This window comes from Miniopterus natalensis, chromosome 13 (genome assembly GCF_054644295.1).
Source record: "Miniopterus natalensis isolate mMinNat1 chromosome 13, mMinNat1.hap1, whole genome shotgun sequence".
NCBI lineage: Eukaryota > Metazoa > Chordata > Mammalia > Chiroptera > Miniopteridae > Miniopterus > Miniopterus natalensis.
This window is the reverse complement of record NC_142093.1, coordinates 10,024,491-10,041,828: the sequence shown is the minus strand read 5'-3', so window position 1 is coordinate 10,041,828 and position 17,338 is coordinate 10,024,491. Positions and strand designations below refer to the sequence as shown.

The 17,338-nt window shown below is 35.8% G+C and overlaps 1 protein-coding gene across 1 annotated transcript in view; it reads right to left on the bottom strand.

Annotated features, from left to right (window-relative positions):
- NCOA1 (nuclear receptor coactivator 1) overlaps positions 1-17,338 on the bottom strand; it is a 163,346-nt gene that overhangs the window by 25,990 nt on the left and 120,018 nt on the right. The window contains exons 12-17 of the mRNA XM_087823400.1: positions 14,602-14,749; positions 11,972-13,289; positions 8,823-9,003; positions 6,206-6,323; positions 4,571-4,739; positions 2,955-3,266 (exon numbers count right to left, since the gene is read on the bottom strand). Of these exons, the coding sequence (XP_087679526.1) occupies positions 2,955-3,266; positions 4,571-4,739; positions 6,206-6,323; positions 8,823-9,003; positions 11,972-13,289; positions 14,602-14,749 (2,246 nt within the window). The remainder of the gene's footprint in view (positions 1-2,954; positions 3,267-4,570; positions 4,740-6,205; positions 6,324-8,822; positions 9,004-11,971; positions 13,290-14,601; positions 14,750-17,338) is intronic.

Below are 17,338 nucleotides of genomic sequence, written 5' to 3'. Positions count from 1 at the left end.
AACCAATAAAGATATATTTAAAAAAATAATAAAAATAAAAAAATAAAATAAGTTTAGCATCTATTTGTCAAATTCCATGTTGAGATTATTATAGGAATCCCACTGAATTTATAGGTTAACTTCAGAATGACTGCTGTCTTTACAATAGCCTTTTTTAAAAAAGTTTTTTTGTGGGTTTTAAAAAATATATCTTTATTAATTTCAGAGAAAGGAAGGGAGAGGGGGAAAGAGAGAGAAACATCAATGATGAGAGTCACTGATCTGCTGTCTCCTACATGTCCCCCACTGGGGATCAAGCCCGCAACCCAGGCACGTGCCCTGACCGGGAACTGAACCATGATCTCCTGGATCACAGGTCAATGCTCAACTGCCGCTGAGCCACGCTGGCTGGGCTACAATAGCCTTTTAATCAACAAATATATTTTACTTGGATCTTCTTTTTGACTTTTAATTATGATTTACTTTTGCATAATGTAATATATTTCAAAATTATATTTTCTAATTGGTTGTTGCTAATAAAAAGGATTGTCATTAATTTTTATTTCTTGTCCTTTTATCTAGAAACCCTGTTGAACTTCTCTATTAGTTCTACGTTCCCATTAGACTCTCTTGGGTTTTCTATGCAAGCAACTGTATTATTTGTATATGATAATTTCGTTTCTTATGTTTGCATTCTATATTTCAAAATTCTATATATTCAAAATTCTTTAGGATGGTGGTATTCTCTTTTTTTTCCTTCCTGTACTGATACAAGCTTACTCACTTAAAATATACAACCTGTCATTTAATGGAATTTAAAACAGAAGAAAGGGTAGATGTTCCACTTCAGTTCACCAATTTGATCCCGACTGTGAATTTACCTGTATAATTTTAAGTAATTTATTTAAACCTTAATTTCTTGATTTTATCAGGTACTGTTATTGCCAATACAGCCATCTACTCTCTTCTTCCTTGATGACAGAATAGGATTTTATTCTGCTAATTATCCCAAATCACACGTCTCCACGGGTACTCTAAGTCAGTCCTTGCCAGCAACTGGTTAAGAGTGCACATGTGACTCAGTTCTAGCTAGCCAGGCACAGGAAGTCTTTTTTTGTTTTTCCTTTTCTGGGGGTGAGGGAGCGGGGAAGGAGGGATAAGAGCCTTCTGAAAAAGTTTCATGGCTTTTAAAACAAGACGCATAGGAAAGAGATAGTCTTGTTTTCCCCTGCTAGATAGTTTTGTTTGCCTGTGGTATTCGCAGCCATGCCAGCCATTTTTCTAGTTGCCAAGGATTACAGGATAAAAAGATAGAAAGAACCTGGGTCCTTGAGTCTGAAGTAACTACACCTGGATGTGTGTCTGTTTTGCATCATCTCAATACTTGAGTCAAAATACTTTTTTTTGTTTTACTAAGTTGAGTTGATCTTGCCTTTTCTCGCTGAGATAAGCCTTGGCGAGACCTCCCCTACGCCAAAGACTCTGCAGTGCAAGAGCCACTATGGACTGAGCGTCCTACTGCTGAACAGAAGATCTTACGGCCCTGAACCTAAAGGACAGGTCTGGATAATGTGGCTCGTTAGGTAGCAGAGTTATTGTCTTAGATGGCAGTAGAAGCTGTTTTTCTGTACTGACATACCCAGGGACTTAAAACATAGTGTGCCCCAATTCTGTATTTCTCCAGCTTCATGGATATTTACTGCACTCTGTTGGGCTACCAAGACCTCCAAACTTTGGACATGCTTCCATAATATTTAAAAGAAGCAATGAAGAACCACATTCACCTATTTGTATCCTTATTTCATGTACATTCTTTGCATGGTTACTCTGCTTATCAGCTGCTTTAGGAGCAAATCAAAGTAAAAACAATTTTTTTCTGAACTAAGTATGAATTATCATTTCATCTATTCAGGAACCTGACCTAGATTGTTGAGCTGGCCTCGCTCACTGAACCTGTAACTTTAGACCGTATTTACCGAACTCTATGCTGTGAAATGAGGAAATCGGCATACCTACACTTTCCTCTTCTTTTTGGTTTAGCACGTACTGCTGGCACTGTTATTTAAGTTCTGAAAGTTGCCTGAATCTTTTTTTCTTTGTCTTCTTCACTATACCTAACACAGTCAGTCCCCTTAAATATGTTTTATGAAAGATTCAATACAGGGAACTATTAAATATTTCCTCTTCTTATGCTCTCTCTCTTACAATGAATGGCAAGTTATAACAAGAAGTAGCTTATCTTTAACTTATTCTCAGAACATATTACTATTCCTTTTCTTTGTTTCTCTTTTTTCCCTTCTCTCCCCTTAATTCTTCTTTGAATCCTTTACTCTATCCTGACACTTACAAAGTTATTCCTTTCTTTGTTATCCTACCATTCAAATTTTTCCCCCAGTCCCACTTCTCAGAGACAATACTTTTCACCATTTGGTTTTTTGGCTCCTGATGGTTATCTCTCTATCTGCTGCTTATTCAAGCTTAGATATTTATGCCACTATACCTACTTATTACCTGATGTGAGAGAGATTTAATTCACCAACAACACCCAACACCCCAAACCATCCTTTTTTCCATTCTCCTAATATAATAACATCACTCCAACTTCAAACATAAATAAACTTCATTTTCTGAAATTCAACAATCATAAACAGTATTTCTTGATACTCTATAAATTAAGCTGTTTCTCTTTATTGATTTAGTAATTGTATGATGTTCATCCTAATATTTTTTATCTCAAAAAACAAGACTAAATTGCTTTTAAGCTGTAAGCCTCAAAGTATTTTGTTATGAGCCAGACTCTTTAACTGAATGAGTGTGTCCCCTTTTCCTACCCTGGCAGACCAAGGATGGTGGTTTGAGTCCTCCATAAAGGTTCCGGGAGCAGACTTGGCACCTTTGTTGTAGCAACTGGGCTGTCTTATTACAAAGACAGCACATACCTTTAGAAAGTATCAGCTCTAAACAAGAGCACTCACCTGCTGTTGCCCCTGTAATCGCTGTTGGAGTTGAAGTCGAAGCTGGTTGGGTGCAGCTGGAGGTCTGTTTAGAGTCTGCCTGGGCTGCATGCCCATACCAGGTGAAAACGCACCTCGGGGAGGTGTTACTTGAACGGGCATAGGCCCCAGTGAAGGTTTTTGCCTGACCATGCCTTGGAAAGGGCTAGTGAGACTGGCAGCAGGCGAAGAAGAGTAAGGCTGGGAATAAAGGTTGGGTCTTTCCTCCATCATCAAAGGTGGTGTTGCTTGTTGTGGTGGAAATCTCTCTGATAATACATCTAATCCACCTCCCTGTTAGAAAATAAGCCAGAACATTTTACAAATATGCTTCTCCCAATAAACTACATGCTTCTCTTTATAACTGTGAATCTGAGAGAGTATCTCTAGAAAGTTTCATCATAATAAATTCATATTGAATTCATGAAGCTCACCAGATGTCTACTACTTAAAAGAATCACCTCTGAAAGTTACTTTTGAAATGGAATGATAGGTTAACTGAGATTTTCTTTAAAAATCATAGTAAAGAAAAGAAAATGTGGGTAAAATAAAGGTCCTAAATCAATGAAATGAAGCCAAAATGTTTTAAAAAGAACTTCATTGCAAAGCCTAAGAATCAATAAACTTTATATTTACCAGGTTACTACAAAAGTAGATTACTAAAGGAGGGGTCAGTCAGGTATTTTTCTATCTCAAATATAGAATTCATGTTTTTACCTTATTTGAAAAAAGAAATTCATAGTTCATCTAACAAAATGCTATAGAGTTAAGGCTTTCAAGCTTTTTGACTATTACTCATTGTAAGAAGTATAATTTAAATTGTGACATGTTGTGTGTGTGTATGTGTGTGTGTGTACATGTGTTTGCATATGTGTAGCTAAAAGAATTTCATGAAACATAACTTCCCCTTTTCCTGGGCTATGCATTCTGATACTTGTATTTTACACTATTTTACTCCATTAAAAAAATGCCAGTCATGATGCACTAAATTGATTTTATAACCCCACAGTCTGAAAAATACTAACCTGGAAGTTGAAACATGGAAAATATAGGTTGAAGACTAGCATGAATAAAGATACATGAAATCCTAAAATAAGAAGTGATTATATAAATCTGGATTCTATTCTAAGGGGAGCTTCTAAGATTCTGTTCCACTGAGAAAGGCTGAGACTTTCTGATTCTGACTCCCTAATTATTACTATTATTTTGTTAAAAAATCCCATTATTAACTATTATATATTTTTGTTAACTTCCACAAGGGTAAATTATAAAGCAACTAAAAACACAATGAAAATATTGAAAAATCTTGCTTAAAAACCATTTCCTAGCTTCTCAGGGACGAATCATTTAAATAATGCTAACTTTAATAAATACCCGAACAACCTGGCGGGTGTGGCTCAGCGGTTGAGCACTGACCTAGGATCTAGGAGATCGAGGTTCAATTCCCGGTCAGGGCACATGCCCAGGTTGTGGGCTCGATCCCCAGCAGGGGGTGTGCAGGAGGCAGCCAATCAATGACTCTCTCTCTTCATTGATGTTTCTCTCTCTTCCTCTCTCTGAAATCAATAAAAATGTATTTTAAATAAATAAATAAATACCTGAACAAGTTTGTCAATTCCCAGAGCTCTGTCTAATTCAGCCAACTCGGTTTCATCTTTTCCACTGAGGAAGGATACCAGCTGTTCAAGAAGAGCCTTCTCATCATTTCTTCCTTCTACTGTTGTTGGTGGACAGAGAAGCTCATCTAATTGTGAACTAATACACTGGCTACAGAATAAAAAGATAAAGTTTAAACTGTAGAGCAAATAATTATTCAATCTTAAAGAATGCAATAAACACAATATACATATATATGCAAATCTAGTTCTAGAAAATTTTCTGATACACTTAATGTGTAGAAATTTATGAACATATTTTTCATTATTTTGTCAATCACTGAACTTTGCCTTCATGTTAGTTTATTCTTCATGTTAGTTTACAGAAATAGCCTAAAAATTAACCAAACATAGTTAAAGAAAAAGAAGTTTTAACAAATGTAGAAAATAAAAATCAACCAAAACCTCAGAAAAAATCATTTAGCCTATATTAAAATTTGTTCTGCCCTGGCTGGTGTGGTTCAGTTGGCTGGAGCATCACCCAGTACACCGAAAGGTTGTGGGTTTGATTCCCAGTCAGGGCACATACCTAGGTAGTAGGTTTGATCCCCAGTCGTGGCACATACTGGAAGGCAACTGATCAATGTTTCGCTCTCACATCAATGTTTTCTTTCTCTCTCTCTCTTTCTCTCTCTCCCTTCCTTTCTCTCTAAAAATCATTAAACGTGTCCTTGGGGGAAAATTTTTATTCTACTTTTTCTATGGATGCTATTCATTTGGTTGATTGATAATTAAACCACAATCAAAACAGTATACCTTATATTACCTAACTTCCAAAGACGATCAAGTCATATTGCTAACATTACATGATCACCATTTACAAAAGCACTCAGACTAGAACAAGGAAACATGCTCAGTGTTAAGCAATAAAACAAGTTGTTGATTACATGTAGGAAATATGTAATCTAATCCAAACCAGTATCAAATGATGCATAAAACTTAGAAATAAATAGAAAATATTACTACTATAATAATACAATTATAGGGCTTCTTCTCTGGGGAAGGTAAATGGGAACACATTTCATGTGTTCACAGTTAAGGCTTTAAACTACACTCAATACCATCCAGTCATCTTTTGGCTGCTGTATGTGAGCTGTACTCTACGTTATGGAATAGAGCTACTTGTGTTGATTAGAAATTAAATTCCAATCAAGATGAGACACTGAGTAGATACAGAAAGTACCTTCTCTCCTTCTCTCTTGCTTCAAACAAAGAGAAAAGCTGGACAAAATAATGATCTAACTAAAAGCCCAAGAGCAACATAATTGTTGTACTGAGGCCAATTCATCCACAGGTCTCAGAAACTTCATGGTAATCAAAGCAAAGTAAGAGATAAAAAGTAAACCAACAGCTGCATACTGCATCAGTCTCTTGGCAACTATAATACACAATAGTCTCGCAGCCATGCAGTAAATAAACCTGTTTAGCTCCAACCTCCCCCACCCCTTTTCTTTATCATTCATTTCTGTTAACATCTAACAAACACCAACGTAGCCTGGAATCCGGTTTGGGAAAAGTAGTTCTTTGCTGTAAAAGTTGGTATCTCACACTTTATAAAATACAAAATGTATTACTTACTCTTCTGGTTTGTTCTGATTCGCAGCTGTCACTGTATTATTCACCCATGGAATCTGATCACCTGTTCCTGGTTGCCCAAACTGGTTATCAATTGCTTCTAATTCCAGCTCAGGTAATCCTGATTAAAGCAGCAAAGGTAAGAAGTCAGTATCAGAATGGAAGATAAAATGACAATATTTTTCAGAAGTAATATATAGTATATTAGAGTGAGATTTCAATTATAAAATATTACCTTAACGATACAAAGGTCACTTATTCAGAAACTTAAACTATCTAGAATGTGGCCACATAATGCCAAGTAAATCAAAAAAGTGAGAAAAGTTCTGTGAATCAAAGAAAATATGATGTTAAAATGTTTGTACATAAAATGACATTACCATAGGAGACTCACTCCAGACTGTCAGAAAAATTTCAAAGATAATTATAACAATTTTGGTTAACTGATTTTCCAGTCTACAGCACATTAGAATATGCTGTAAATAAGGACAGCGCTATTATCATGATATGAGAGTTGTAAGCAAAAGATAAAATATACGCTATAAAAGGCAGGAACAGAAACTAAAGGGCATAACAGTCTGGCGTCATTCAGTAAATGGGCAAAGCTCTATAGTAGTTAATCTGAAAATGTAACAGTATAATAATTGATGCTTATAATGACAAATGAAAAAGAGATTGAATTATGTTTTGTAATGGAAAACAGTATATGCACTTTAGAAAGTTTTTGTGTGGGATTTTTGAAAGCTTTGATTATTTCTGTACCACTTACACTAGGACAAAAACTGTAAATAACTCAAATTCTAGAAATTTAGGGACTGATAAGTTATGGACTATATATATTTACAATGTGCTGTTAAATGAAAAAGAAAAAAATGTAATCCAAGATATTATGTTCAGAATAATTCTATTTTTATAAACTATTCTATACATTAACAGAAAAAAATTCTGGTAAGCTAACTATCCTTGGTAGATTTTAGGTACTGAGATTAAGAATTACTTTTATTTTCATTTAAGGTTTCTAATGATTGTTTATAATTTCTAAAATGAACACATATCAATCATTGTTATCGGTTGAACTGTACTCCCCCCAAATTCATATGTTGAAGTACTAACCCCAGCACCCCAGAATGTGACTGTATTTAGAGGTAATTAAGTTAAAATAGGGTCATTAGGGTGGGCTCTGTGACTGGTGTTCTTATAAAAAGAGATTAGGACACAGAACAGACAGAGGGACTACCGACTGTGAGGGCACAGCAAAAAGGCAGCCAGCCATCTGCAAGCTAGTGAGAAAATCCTCAGAGAAAATCAAATCTGCCAACACCCTAACTTTGGACTTCTAGCCTCCTGAACTGTGGGGAAATAAAGTTGTTTAAGCCAGCCAGTATGTGATGTTTTGTTATGGCAGCCTGAGAAGACTAATACAATTTTTAAAAATCAACGTATAGTTGAAAATTGATAGAAAAGAGAGTTGAGGTCACTTAAGACTCTTCTTTATAGCTGCCTAGAAGTCTTGGTAAACTGTCAGGAACTATGTCATAACAGCTAAAGCTGCAGTAAGATGGAAATAAATGAGCCCCACATCTGATTACATCACAAGAGGGGCAAGATGACTTAGGCCAGGAACCCAGGCAAATTCTGAAAGTGAGCTGGTTAGTTTCTTTTAGTTTCAAAGTCACACAATGGAATTATCATCATGTGTTTTTTTTCAACTTCAAAATGAGATAGGTGAAAATATTTGACAGTCCTATCTTCATGAATTTTAAGTATTATACTATTGAAATGTTTCTTTATTTTTGGTACATAAAGTTTATAGCTCTTTTATTCATGATTGTCAAAACTTAAAAACATCAGATATGTCCTTCAACAGAAGAATGGATAAACTCTGGTTTGTCTATATAATGGAATATGATACAGTGAAAAGAGAAATGCTATCAGACCACAAAAAGACATGAAGGAACATCAGAAGGGCTTCTTAATTAGGAGAATGCTACCATGGCTAGAGAAGTAGTGAATTATTTCAACACAGTGGTCTCCTCCTACACAGTGCTCCAAGGAAAACTCATTCTGTGGGGTAACATGTATTACTTGAGAAGAGGAATTCCATAATCAAGAAAGTTTGGTAAATGTTCAGTGAAAGAAATTAAACTGGTTTCTTTAACATGGGACTTCTTAAAACCTTTAATATGCAATGAGGAATTTTAATATGGAATGATGCATGTACCATGTAGCATTTACCCAATATATTTTAGCACAGTCTTTTTTTGCAACTTTTAGGGCTAGTGTTCAAGACACTTTAAGAAACATAATCTGACCCAATTATTATATTTCTGAAAGTCCTGCTCTGGAACGTTTTGGGTAAGAACACAAAACTGCTCTACTTAACATCAACTGCTCAACTTAACACTAATTACAAAAAGGTAGCGGTTATACTATAATTCCAAATACACAAACTGAGTGAAGGTCTTATGTCTAAATGTAACTGTATATTATTTACAGTGGCATTAATGAAAAGATTTCACTCTCAGCAAACAAAAGCTTTGTGCAATGACGGTGAGAGACAAAGGACTCATCACCACTATTCATCAAACATTGCAAATGAGGTTTTGTCCCCAACACATACTATTCAGCCTGGAAGTGGGTCTGGCAGTGGTGGACTGAAGTGAAGCTGGCAGGATCTCTGATTTGATGGTTACATTGGTGACCGCACCATCCATCCTCTCTGTCTCACATAAGCCTGGCAATTGGGCTGCCTTCTCCAGCGTGGGTAGTAACTGATCAAACTGGTCAAGGTCAGCTGTAAACTAAGAATGGAAACCAAAGTTAGAGAAAGTATATTCTACACTTTCACCAGAAACAATGTAGAAAAAAAGTTTCTCCTTTAAACTCTATGAATTAAACGCAACTATGAAAGAATAAAGAGGAAATAATTAGAAAGATTCAAGCCTCATTGAAATTACATGACCTAACGATTCCACTGGAAAAAATCTGGATGCTTATATTAATATACTGCAGGATAAGATAATATACACAAAGTATTCATCTAATATACCTGGGAAAGATTAAACTGGAAAGATGCGTCAAGAGTACTGCGTTACAATGATAGTATCAAGGGTGATTTTTTCCAGAGATATTTTTTCAAAACTTTGTGAAATGACTTATTTTATAATGGCATAAAAAATAGATTTACATTAATATAACTGTTTTTATAATTTAAAACTTTGGGGAACTTTTTAATAAAGTCTTCTAGAATAGATAGGGAGTCCCCTACACTTGTCTGAGGTTATGCACGGAAGAAAACTGGCCTTTATTTCACTGTATGATTCCCCTATGATTACTTTGAGATAATTCATCAACATAAAATGTCTACTTGTTTGTATTTCATTATTGAATTCAACTAAAATTTATAGTTCTAGGTTGTATAAACAGAACTACATGTATGCATTTTTTAAATGTCTGGCTTCTTTTACATTTCTGACATCTTGTTGCATGTAGCAGTTCATTTGTTTTTATTGCTGAATAGTACCCCATTGTATGACTATGTCACAATATATTTATCTTTCTACTGTGATGGATTTGGGGGTGTTTCCAGTTTGGGGCTAATACAAATACAGCTACTGTGAACATTTCTGAACGTGTCTTTTGTTACACATGTACAAAAAATACTAACCATAAAGTAAAAAAAATGACAAATTAAACTACATTAAAATGAAAAACTTCACTTCATCAAAAAGCACCAATAAGAGAAAGAAAAGGCAAGCCATGGCACAGAGAAGATATCTGCAAATATACAACTAATAAAGGACTCATCTAAAGTATACAGAGAACTCTTAATAGTCACTAGGAAAAAGACAACATATTGGGAAAATATGACATCTGGACATCAAGACATCTGAATAGGCAATTCACAAAAGAAGAAATCCAAATGACTTACAAACATTTATCAGGGAAATGCAAACTCAAACTATGAGGTACCACTAGACAGACCCAGAATGGCTAAAATTTAAAAGACTGACAAGACCAAATATTAGTAAAAACATGGGACAACTATAGAAGGAATTCTCACACACTAGGAAAACTGGCATTATCTACTAATGATAAACATAAACATTATCTTATGATTCTGCAATTCCACTCTTAGGTATAAACTCAGCAAAAATGTGTGTACATGTGCACCAAAACAGGTGTACCAGGATTGTACACAATGACATTATTTAATATAGCTGTTACTTTTAAAGTTAATTTTATAGAGTGAGAGTTTTAATATAGTATTTAAAGCTGTTTTTCACCTTAAAAACACAATATTAGCTTAGAAACATGAGAGACAGCCTTATCTTCAAAGAGCACACACATAAATAGCCAAAATGCTGTTATTACAAACAGTAAACAGAGACAACCCAGAGCACTGTGAAGCGTGGAGGAAGGAAACATCTAACTAGGGCTACTGGGAAGGTTTTACAGAGATGACGTCTGGGTTGGTTTGTGAAGATGAGTTCAGCAGACATAGAAAAGAGAGCAAGGCAGAAGATGCTTAGAAGAGACATGGCTTATCCTAGGAATGGCAAGGACTTCCATGTGCCTAGAGTACAGTATGCCTGAGAGAAGAGAGATTTTTGTAAGATGAGGACAGAGAATAAAGCTGGTTCAAGAAGAGGAACCTATGCATATTAATTATGAATCTTATTTCCCAATGGAGAGTCTTATTGATAAACTGTTTTGTCAATACATTTTCAGCTATTTTATGGATGTCTATATTCTAAATAATTTGTAAGTTCCTAAAGAGGGACTTGATTTTCTGTTTTTCTTAAATTCCTTCAAAGTCCACAGCAATTATTTAATACATGAAGCTGCCTGTTAATTTTTAACCCACCCCACCACAGCCTAGGCACAGGGGTTGTTAATCCATAACAATTTACACAAAGATTTACTGACATCCACTTCTGTTTTCAGGGTGTGTTACATACCCTACTGCCCAGAATCCTCAAGTTCTTATTCTGATGGGGGTTGAGTATGGTTAGAATCAGATGAGAAGAAAAATAGCCTTAGAAAATGTTTCAAAAGAAATGAAATAGTCCAGCCGGTGTGGCTCAGCAGTTGAGCATCAACCTAGGATCCAGGAGATGGCAGTTTGATTCCTGGTCAGGGCACATGCCCGGGTTGTGGGCTCGATCCCCTGTCAGGGACGTGCAGGAGGCAGCCGATCAATGACGACTCTCTCATCACTGATATTTCTATCTCTCTCTCTCCCTTTCCCTTCCTTTCTCTGAAATCAATAAAGATTTTTTTTTTTCCCCAAAAATAAAATAGCAAAGCAAGACAGTCTGGGAGGCCTCATCTACCTTCTCACATTTCTCTCCTACGTCACTTACACCAAAGTTTCCCAAACTTAGCTACACATCACAGTTCTCTGGAGAACTTCTTTAAAATATAGATTTCTAGGTTCTATTCTCAGATAACTGGATTCGATACATAGGTTTGGAAGAAGCAGGAAAGGTATTTTTAAAAATCTCCAAAGATGTGAACTTTGATTTTATAGAAAGAAATATTTACTTTCTTAGAATGATGCATTAATATTGTAGCCCTCCAAAGTTCCAAAGAGAACTTTTGAGGGCACCCTATGATTTTTCAACCATTGATACTAACCTTTTAACATATACCCAATGGACAGGGCATAACATGGCCTGAATCCAAATCTGGTCAGTGTTGGAGTAAAATAAATGAAAAGGAGAAAATAACTAGCAATGTTCATGCTATGCAGTGAGGTTTACCCACCTGGTTCTGGGACTCCAGTTTAATTTCCTCAGGGGTAGGTTTGGTCACTGGGGTTGGGTTTGTGTTACAAGGATCCATCTGCTCTTTCTTTTCCACTTTCACCTTTACGTCATCCAGGCTCAGGTTTGGAGCTGACCTTAGGTCTTTCTCATCTTTGTCTAAAAGGTAGCGTAGGAGCTGATGGTCTTTTGATTCTTTCTTCTTTGAAGCATCCATTTCTAGTTTTACGGAGTTCCCCTGTACTTGTCCAGGCACTGACACAGAAGCAGCTGCACTGTCCTTTTTATCAGGCTCGACAGACAAGGTGGTGATATCCGAGGGGCTACCCTCCTGTAGGAGCCGGTGTAGAATTTTGTGCCGTTCTGTCAGTGAGCTGTGAGAGGAGGGGCAGGAGCTGCCTGAGGAGTTAGTAGAGGCAGAGCTGGAAGTGCCAGTGCAAGACAGTACCTCTTTACAACTTGTGTCTATATCAGCGTGCCGCAACTGCTGCTCTGCAGTCGTCGTCAAAAGCTGCACTAGTTTGTGACTCGTCTGAGAGTATTTGTTGTCACCATCTGACAGTCTGTCATTGTTATGCAGAAGCCCAGAATCCAGAGGTTTGCCATCACTAGAGCTGTTGTCAGGCTGAATCATTTCATTTAAAATGGATGTAATCTCTTTGTTATCTTTGGACTCAGCTTTTGCTGGCTGTATATTTAATCTGCTAGGTGAATTCTGTGAGCTTATCTGTCTGAGGACTGGAGAACTGGCAGAGAAGCCAACAGAGTTATTGGGTCCTTCATTCATACTCTGTAAAGATGTTACCGGGATGTTTGAATAAGATCGGTTACTATTATTACAGGCAGGACTTGTCATGCCAACAGGGGAGCTTAACGTTGGAATATTAGGAGGAAAGGAATTGCTTGGCATCCTGGGCCTTGATGTCAATCCAGAACTAACTTGTCTCCTTGGAGACATGAACTGTGAGAGGGACATTCCTGTACCTTCCATAGGAGAATTACTGAGGTTTAAAGAGGGATTAGTGCTCTGGGAACTGGCCTGTCCCTGGTTTAAGGCAACACTGGCTACAATTTGATTTCCAGGTGAGCATCCAAAACTCCCTTGGCTGTTGCTAGAATTACTGTGACTGCTGCTATGAAGGTCTGAGCTCTGTTGGCGGTTTACTCTGGTAGATGCCATGTTGCTGTTGGATGGTGGCAATGTGGACGAACGGGCCACCCCATGAGCTGGAGAGATACTAGGATTGACGGAGGGGTTTACTCGGGGAATTGACATTCCAGAATTAGTGTCATCTTGAGGAGAAAGACCACTGTGTTCCCTAGGGGAGAAAAGGCATTATTATTCAAATATCTTCATCAGTTTCCATTAAAGTATTTTTTATGATGCATATTATAAAACAAGACCATTCACCTCATTAGCATTTCAAGCTACCAAGGGCTTCTGTGTCATTTTAAATTAAGGAAAGACAGTGCACTGTTGCTAGTACTGTGAAGTATTAGCACCACTTAATAGGAAGAAGTGCTGCAGTCCTGTAAATTTGATAATGGTTTCTGTTACATGGCAAAAAAACCTTTCTTGGCCTTAGAGGGAAAAATCTAATGTATGTACTTTTAAACTTTTCAAAATTTAATACACATAATTAACATTACAATAATACTTTTGGTTGAAAGAGAAACTTCCTATGTCTCTGTTTACAAAGCACTTATTCATGACTCCCTCGTTACTGCTTTTAAGTATTTCAACTCCAAAGAGGAAGACTGGGTAAGGAAAACACTGTGTCACTGATGTAAAAATTAAAAAGGGTGATATGCAGACATAGCAGATGTTTTGAAAGAGAAATCACAGTATGAAAAAAAGAACTGTGCTAATTCCATTCACAAGCATAAATTAAACTAAAATTAGAAAAAAGCAGAATACTGAATTCAGATTTTCATCGAGGTCTTTATTCAAATCCGTAATTATGACAACAGATCTGTGACCGGTATTACCATGCTCCAATAAGCAAATATATCAGATGAAGAAAAGATGAAGTGATGGGGAAATGTCTTTGTTTTTGTTTAATGCTAAATTTTAAATAGTTGTAAATGTAGAGTTTTGAATAATTCACAGGATAAAAGAATGGTTCCAAGAATTTACCATATATACTAGTGTAGAACATATTTAGAGAGGAGAACAAATTAGGGGCAATGACATTAAAAAATCTCAAGTTGATAGTGTAATGGTTTTTAGTTTGAAAAACTGTCAGCTTGAACTGAGGAGCCATCAAAGTGCCCTAATGAAAAGAAAATATTTAAAAATAAAAGTAACAATATTCACAAACTCTGAAATCTTTTATGAGAACATAAGTTCATATACGGAAAGTTGGAAGTTTTTATCCACTTTTTTGAGTTTACCTCTAAAACACATATTTTCAGCCTCACCTTTCCTGTCTCCCTTTTTAACAACAAAGCTATGGTTCGGCGACAAAACCATAAAACCCAATGTGGATATGCTGATTACATATACTCATCATGCTAGTTTAATGTTTAGTTTAGAATTTCTGTTTTCTAGCCATCAAGAGTATAAAAATTTTTTCTAAGAGATAATGTGAATTGACTTATTTCATATGAAGCTCTCCAAATAAGTAGTACCTGTCGATGATATGAATTCCCATGATGAAAGGTTGCATGTCTGGACTTTGAGGGTAGCAAAGTTTACACTTGGTGTGGGCGCTAAGCATTGTCCCATCATTCAATATGAATCTATAGGATGGGCTGGAGGCAGTGCCACGAGTCATCACTGTTTCAAACAAAAGAGAAACCTAGTTAAAATTCTGACACTTGTACTTTGGGCAAAGGAGAATTACCAAGCCTTACTTCTACCTAGAACCTCATGTTTAATATGCCCTCCCAACTGCTGCCTGCTCAGGTTCAAAGAATAGTTTAGACAAAGCAGATCTCTACGGGGGAAAATTATTCTGGTTGAAATCTACCACCTGATGATGTTTTAATTCACTCCTACTTGAATGAGTGCCTCTTCACTTAAGTTATGATTCTGAAGAAACACCAAACCAGAAAAATATCAACCTTAATCTTTCCCTATAGTAGGGCAGTTCTTCAAATTTATTGTGTCCATTAAAAATACCAGGAAATAACCTTCTCCCCTCTCACTTTCAGTATTGTGTCTAACAAGTTAATTTTCTTTTGCTGGCTGATTTTTTAATAACAGCTTTATTGAGATGTAATTCACATACTATAAAATTCACCAAGTTTTGATTAGTTTACAGAATTCCTTAACTAAAAGTCAAATTTAATTTTTCACTCAGAAATGTGAATCACTAAGGTCCTGACAAATTATCATATTCACATATGTATTATTTTTGATGTCTGAATTTAGTTTAGTAGGCAAATTAAGATAAAGCCAATGATTATTAATATAAGGAACAAAAACTAGGTTAAAGCAGTCAACTCACCATGTAAACATAATTTTCTTTTGTCGTAAAGCTTTATTAACAGCAGACAAAATTCTAACCATATTGGTATTTACTAAATATATAAAGGCTACACCAAACTACTAGGTAAGAAAATATTGATCTTTTAGTAATACAATATAATTCTATTTTAAGAAAGAATTAATAGTTAGATTCAGCTTTACCAAGGTTTAAAAATCATACCCACTGAAACACAAGCATTACTACAAGAAATGAGTATTATAATTTAGCCTGAAATAAATGTACTCCTATTTTTCAAGACATTTCAGAAAGGGCTTCAATAACGTTTTAAAGATATGTGGAAAAGACTTAAAATGACTGATTAATAATTTCTGAAGCTACGTATTACTTCAAGTAAATAAAAGACATTCTCTATTCCATTGTCTTGGGTATACCATATAAACTGAAGAGGGCATAATCTGTTATAAATCTATACCATCAAAAATCTGCCTAAGTACCAAAACCAGTTTATAAACTTAATTGAAATGGCCCCGCCAGGCATGGCTCAGTGGTTGAGCATCGACCTACGATCCGGAGATCACAGTCAGGGCACATGCCTGGGTTGCAGGCTCGATTCCCAGTTGGGGGCCTGCGGGGAACAACCAATCAATGACAACTTTCTCATCATTGATGTTTCTTTCTCTCCCTCTCCTTTCCTCTGAAATCAATAAAGATATATTACAAAAACTTAACTGAAACAGTTAAGATTTATGTCCAACCAACTGAATTCTTGACTCATCTTGCAATTTCAGCCAAATCGCTGGCACATTTACCAAATATAACACACAAAGAAATTTAGTTTCTAACGAAATAATAGATGATGAAAAAGAGTCTTTAATGGAAACTAATAATTTTTGTGTAAGGTTATAAGTGAATGTTTGCAATAACAAAACCCTAAAAAAACACTGACTGAGTGCTCGAATACACAGAAGGGCAAGCACTGTGCTCCATTCTTGTTTTCCACTCCCCACTGGACTTTGGACGACAATGCTGCATATAAACTCATACAGCAAGTACTTGCTGATTGATCCTCAACTTAAATCTCCTCTAAATAGGTTAATACTGACTTGTGATCAACTACCATAACTTTTCCTTAAAGGAAAGATTTTTAACTCTTAGCTTTGTTCTCAAATGATTATATTTTAATTCATGTGTTTTCTTTTGTAGGAATCTAGATTTACTTTTGTAATAGAAGTCAATGGAGACAAATTTCTTGATTTATTGATAAACCCTATAAATTAAGAACTAGAAACTCAAGCTAGCATGGGAACATTAAGATACTTAATGTGGATTACAGAAACATCAATACTCCTTGGGTAATTATGCTGCCTTAACCTGTAGGACCATATCTAAACTAGCAAAAATTCCAAAACTGGAGAACCCCTATTAATACAAGGAAATGATTACACTTTAAAGTTTGAAGTTAGATTATTTATTTTGAATGATAATGTATGGAATAAGTCTTAGCACATCATAATTCATACAATCACCCTTTGAAATAAAAAATGTCAGTATTAAATACAGTAAAACTTTCATGAGAACCTAATAAAAACTATCCAGTTAACTAAAATTCTTCTGGAGCTTGACTGTTCAGATGGAGAGGTCAACAGGCAAGCAGCATGGATCAACAGAAAGAACAAGAGCCTGGAGTCAGACTCAGGGCTGAACTTTTCAAGTTTAGGACTTAATAATACAAATTAACCTTTGCCCATCACTAAAATGAAGCCAAAAATGTGAGATAATATCTAGCATGGAGCCTAGAATAAAACATAGCAGATACTAAATGAATATTTACTGAATAAACACCAAAAAACCACAACCCTACAACAAACAAGCAGGTGCCAAAATACATACGTCCTGAATCACACACACATTCAGCTAATCCCTAGACATCATTT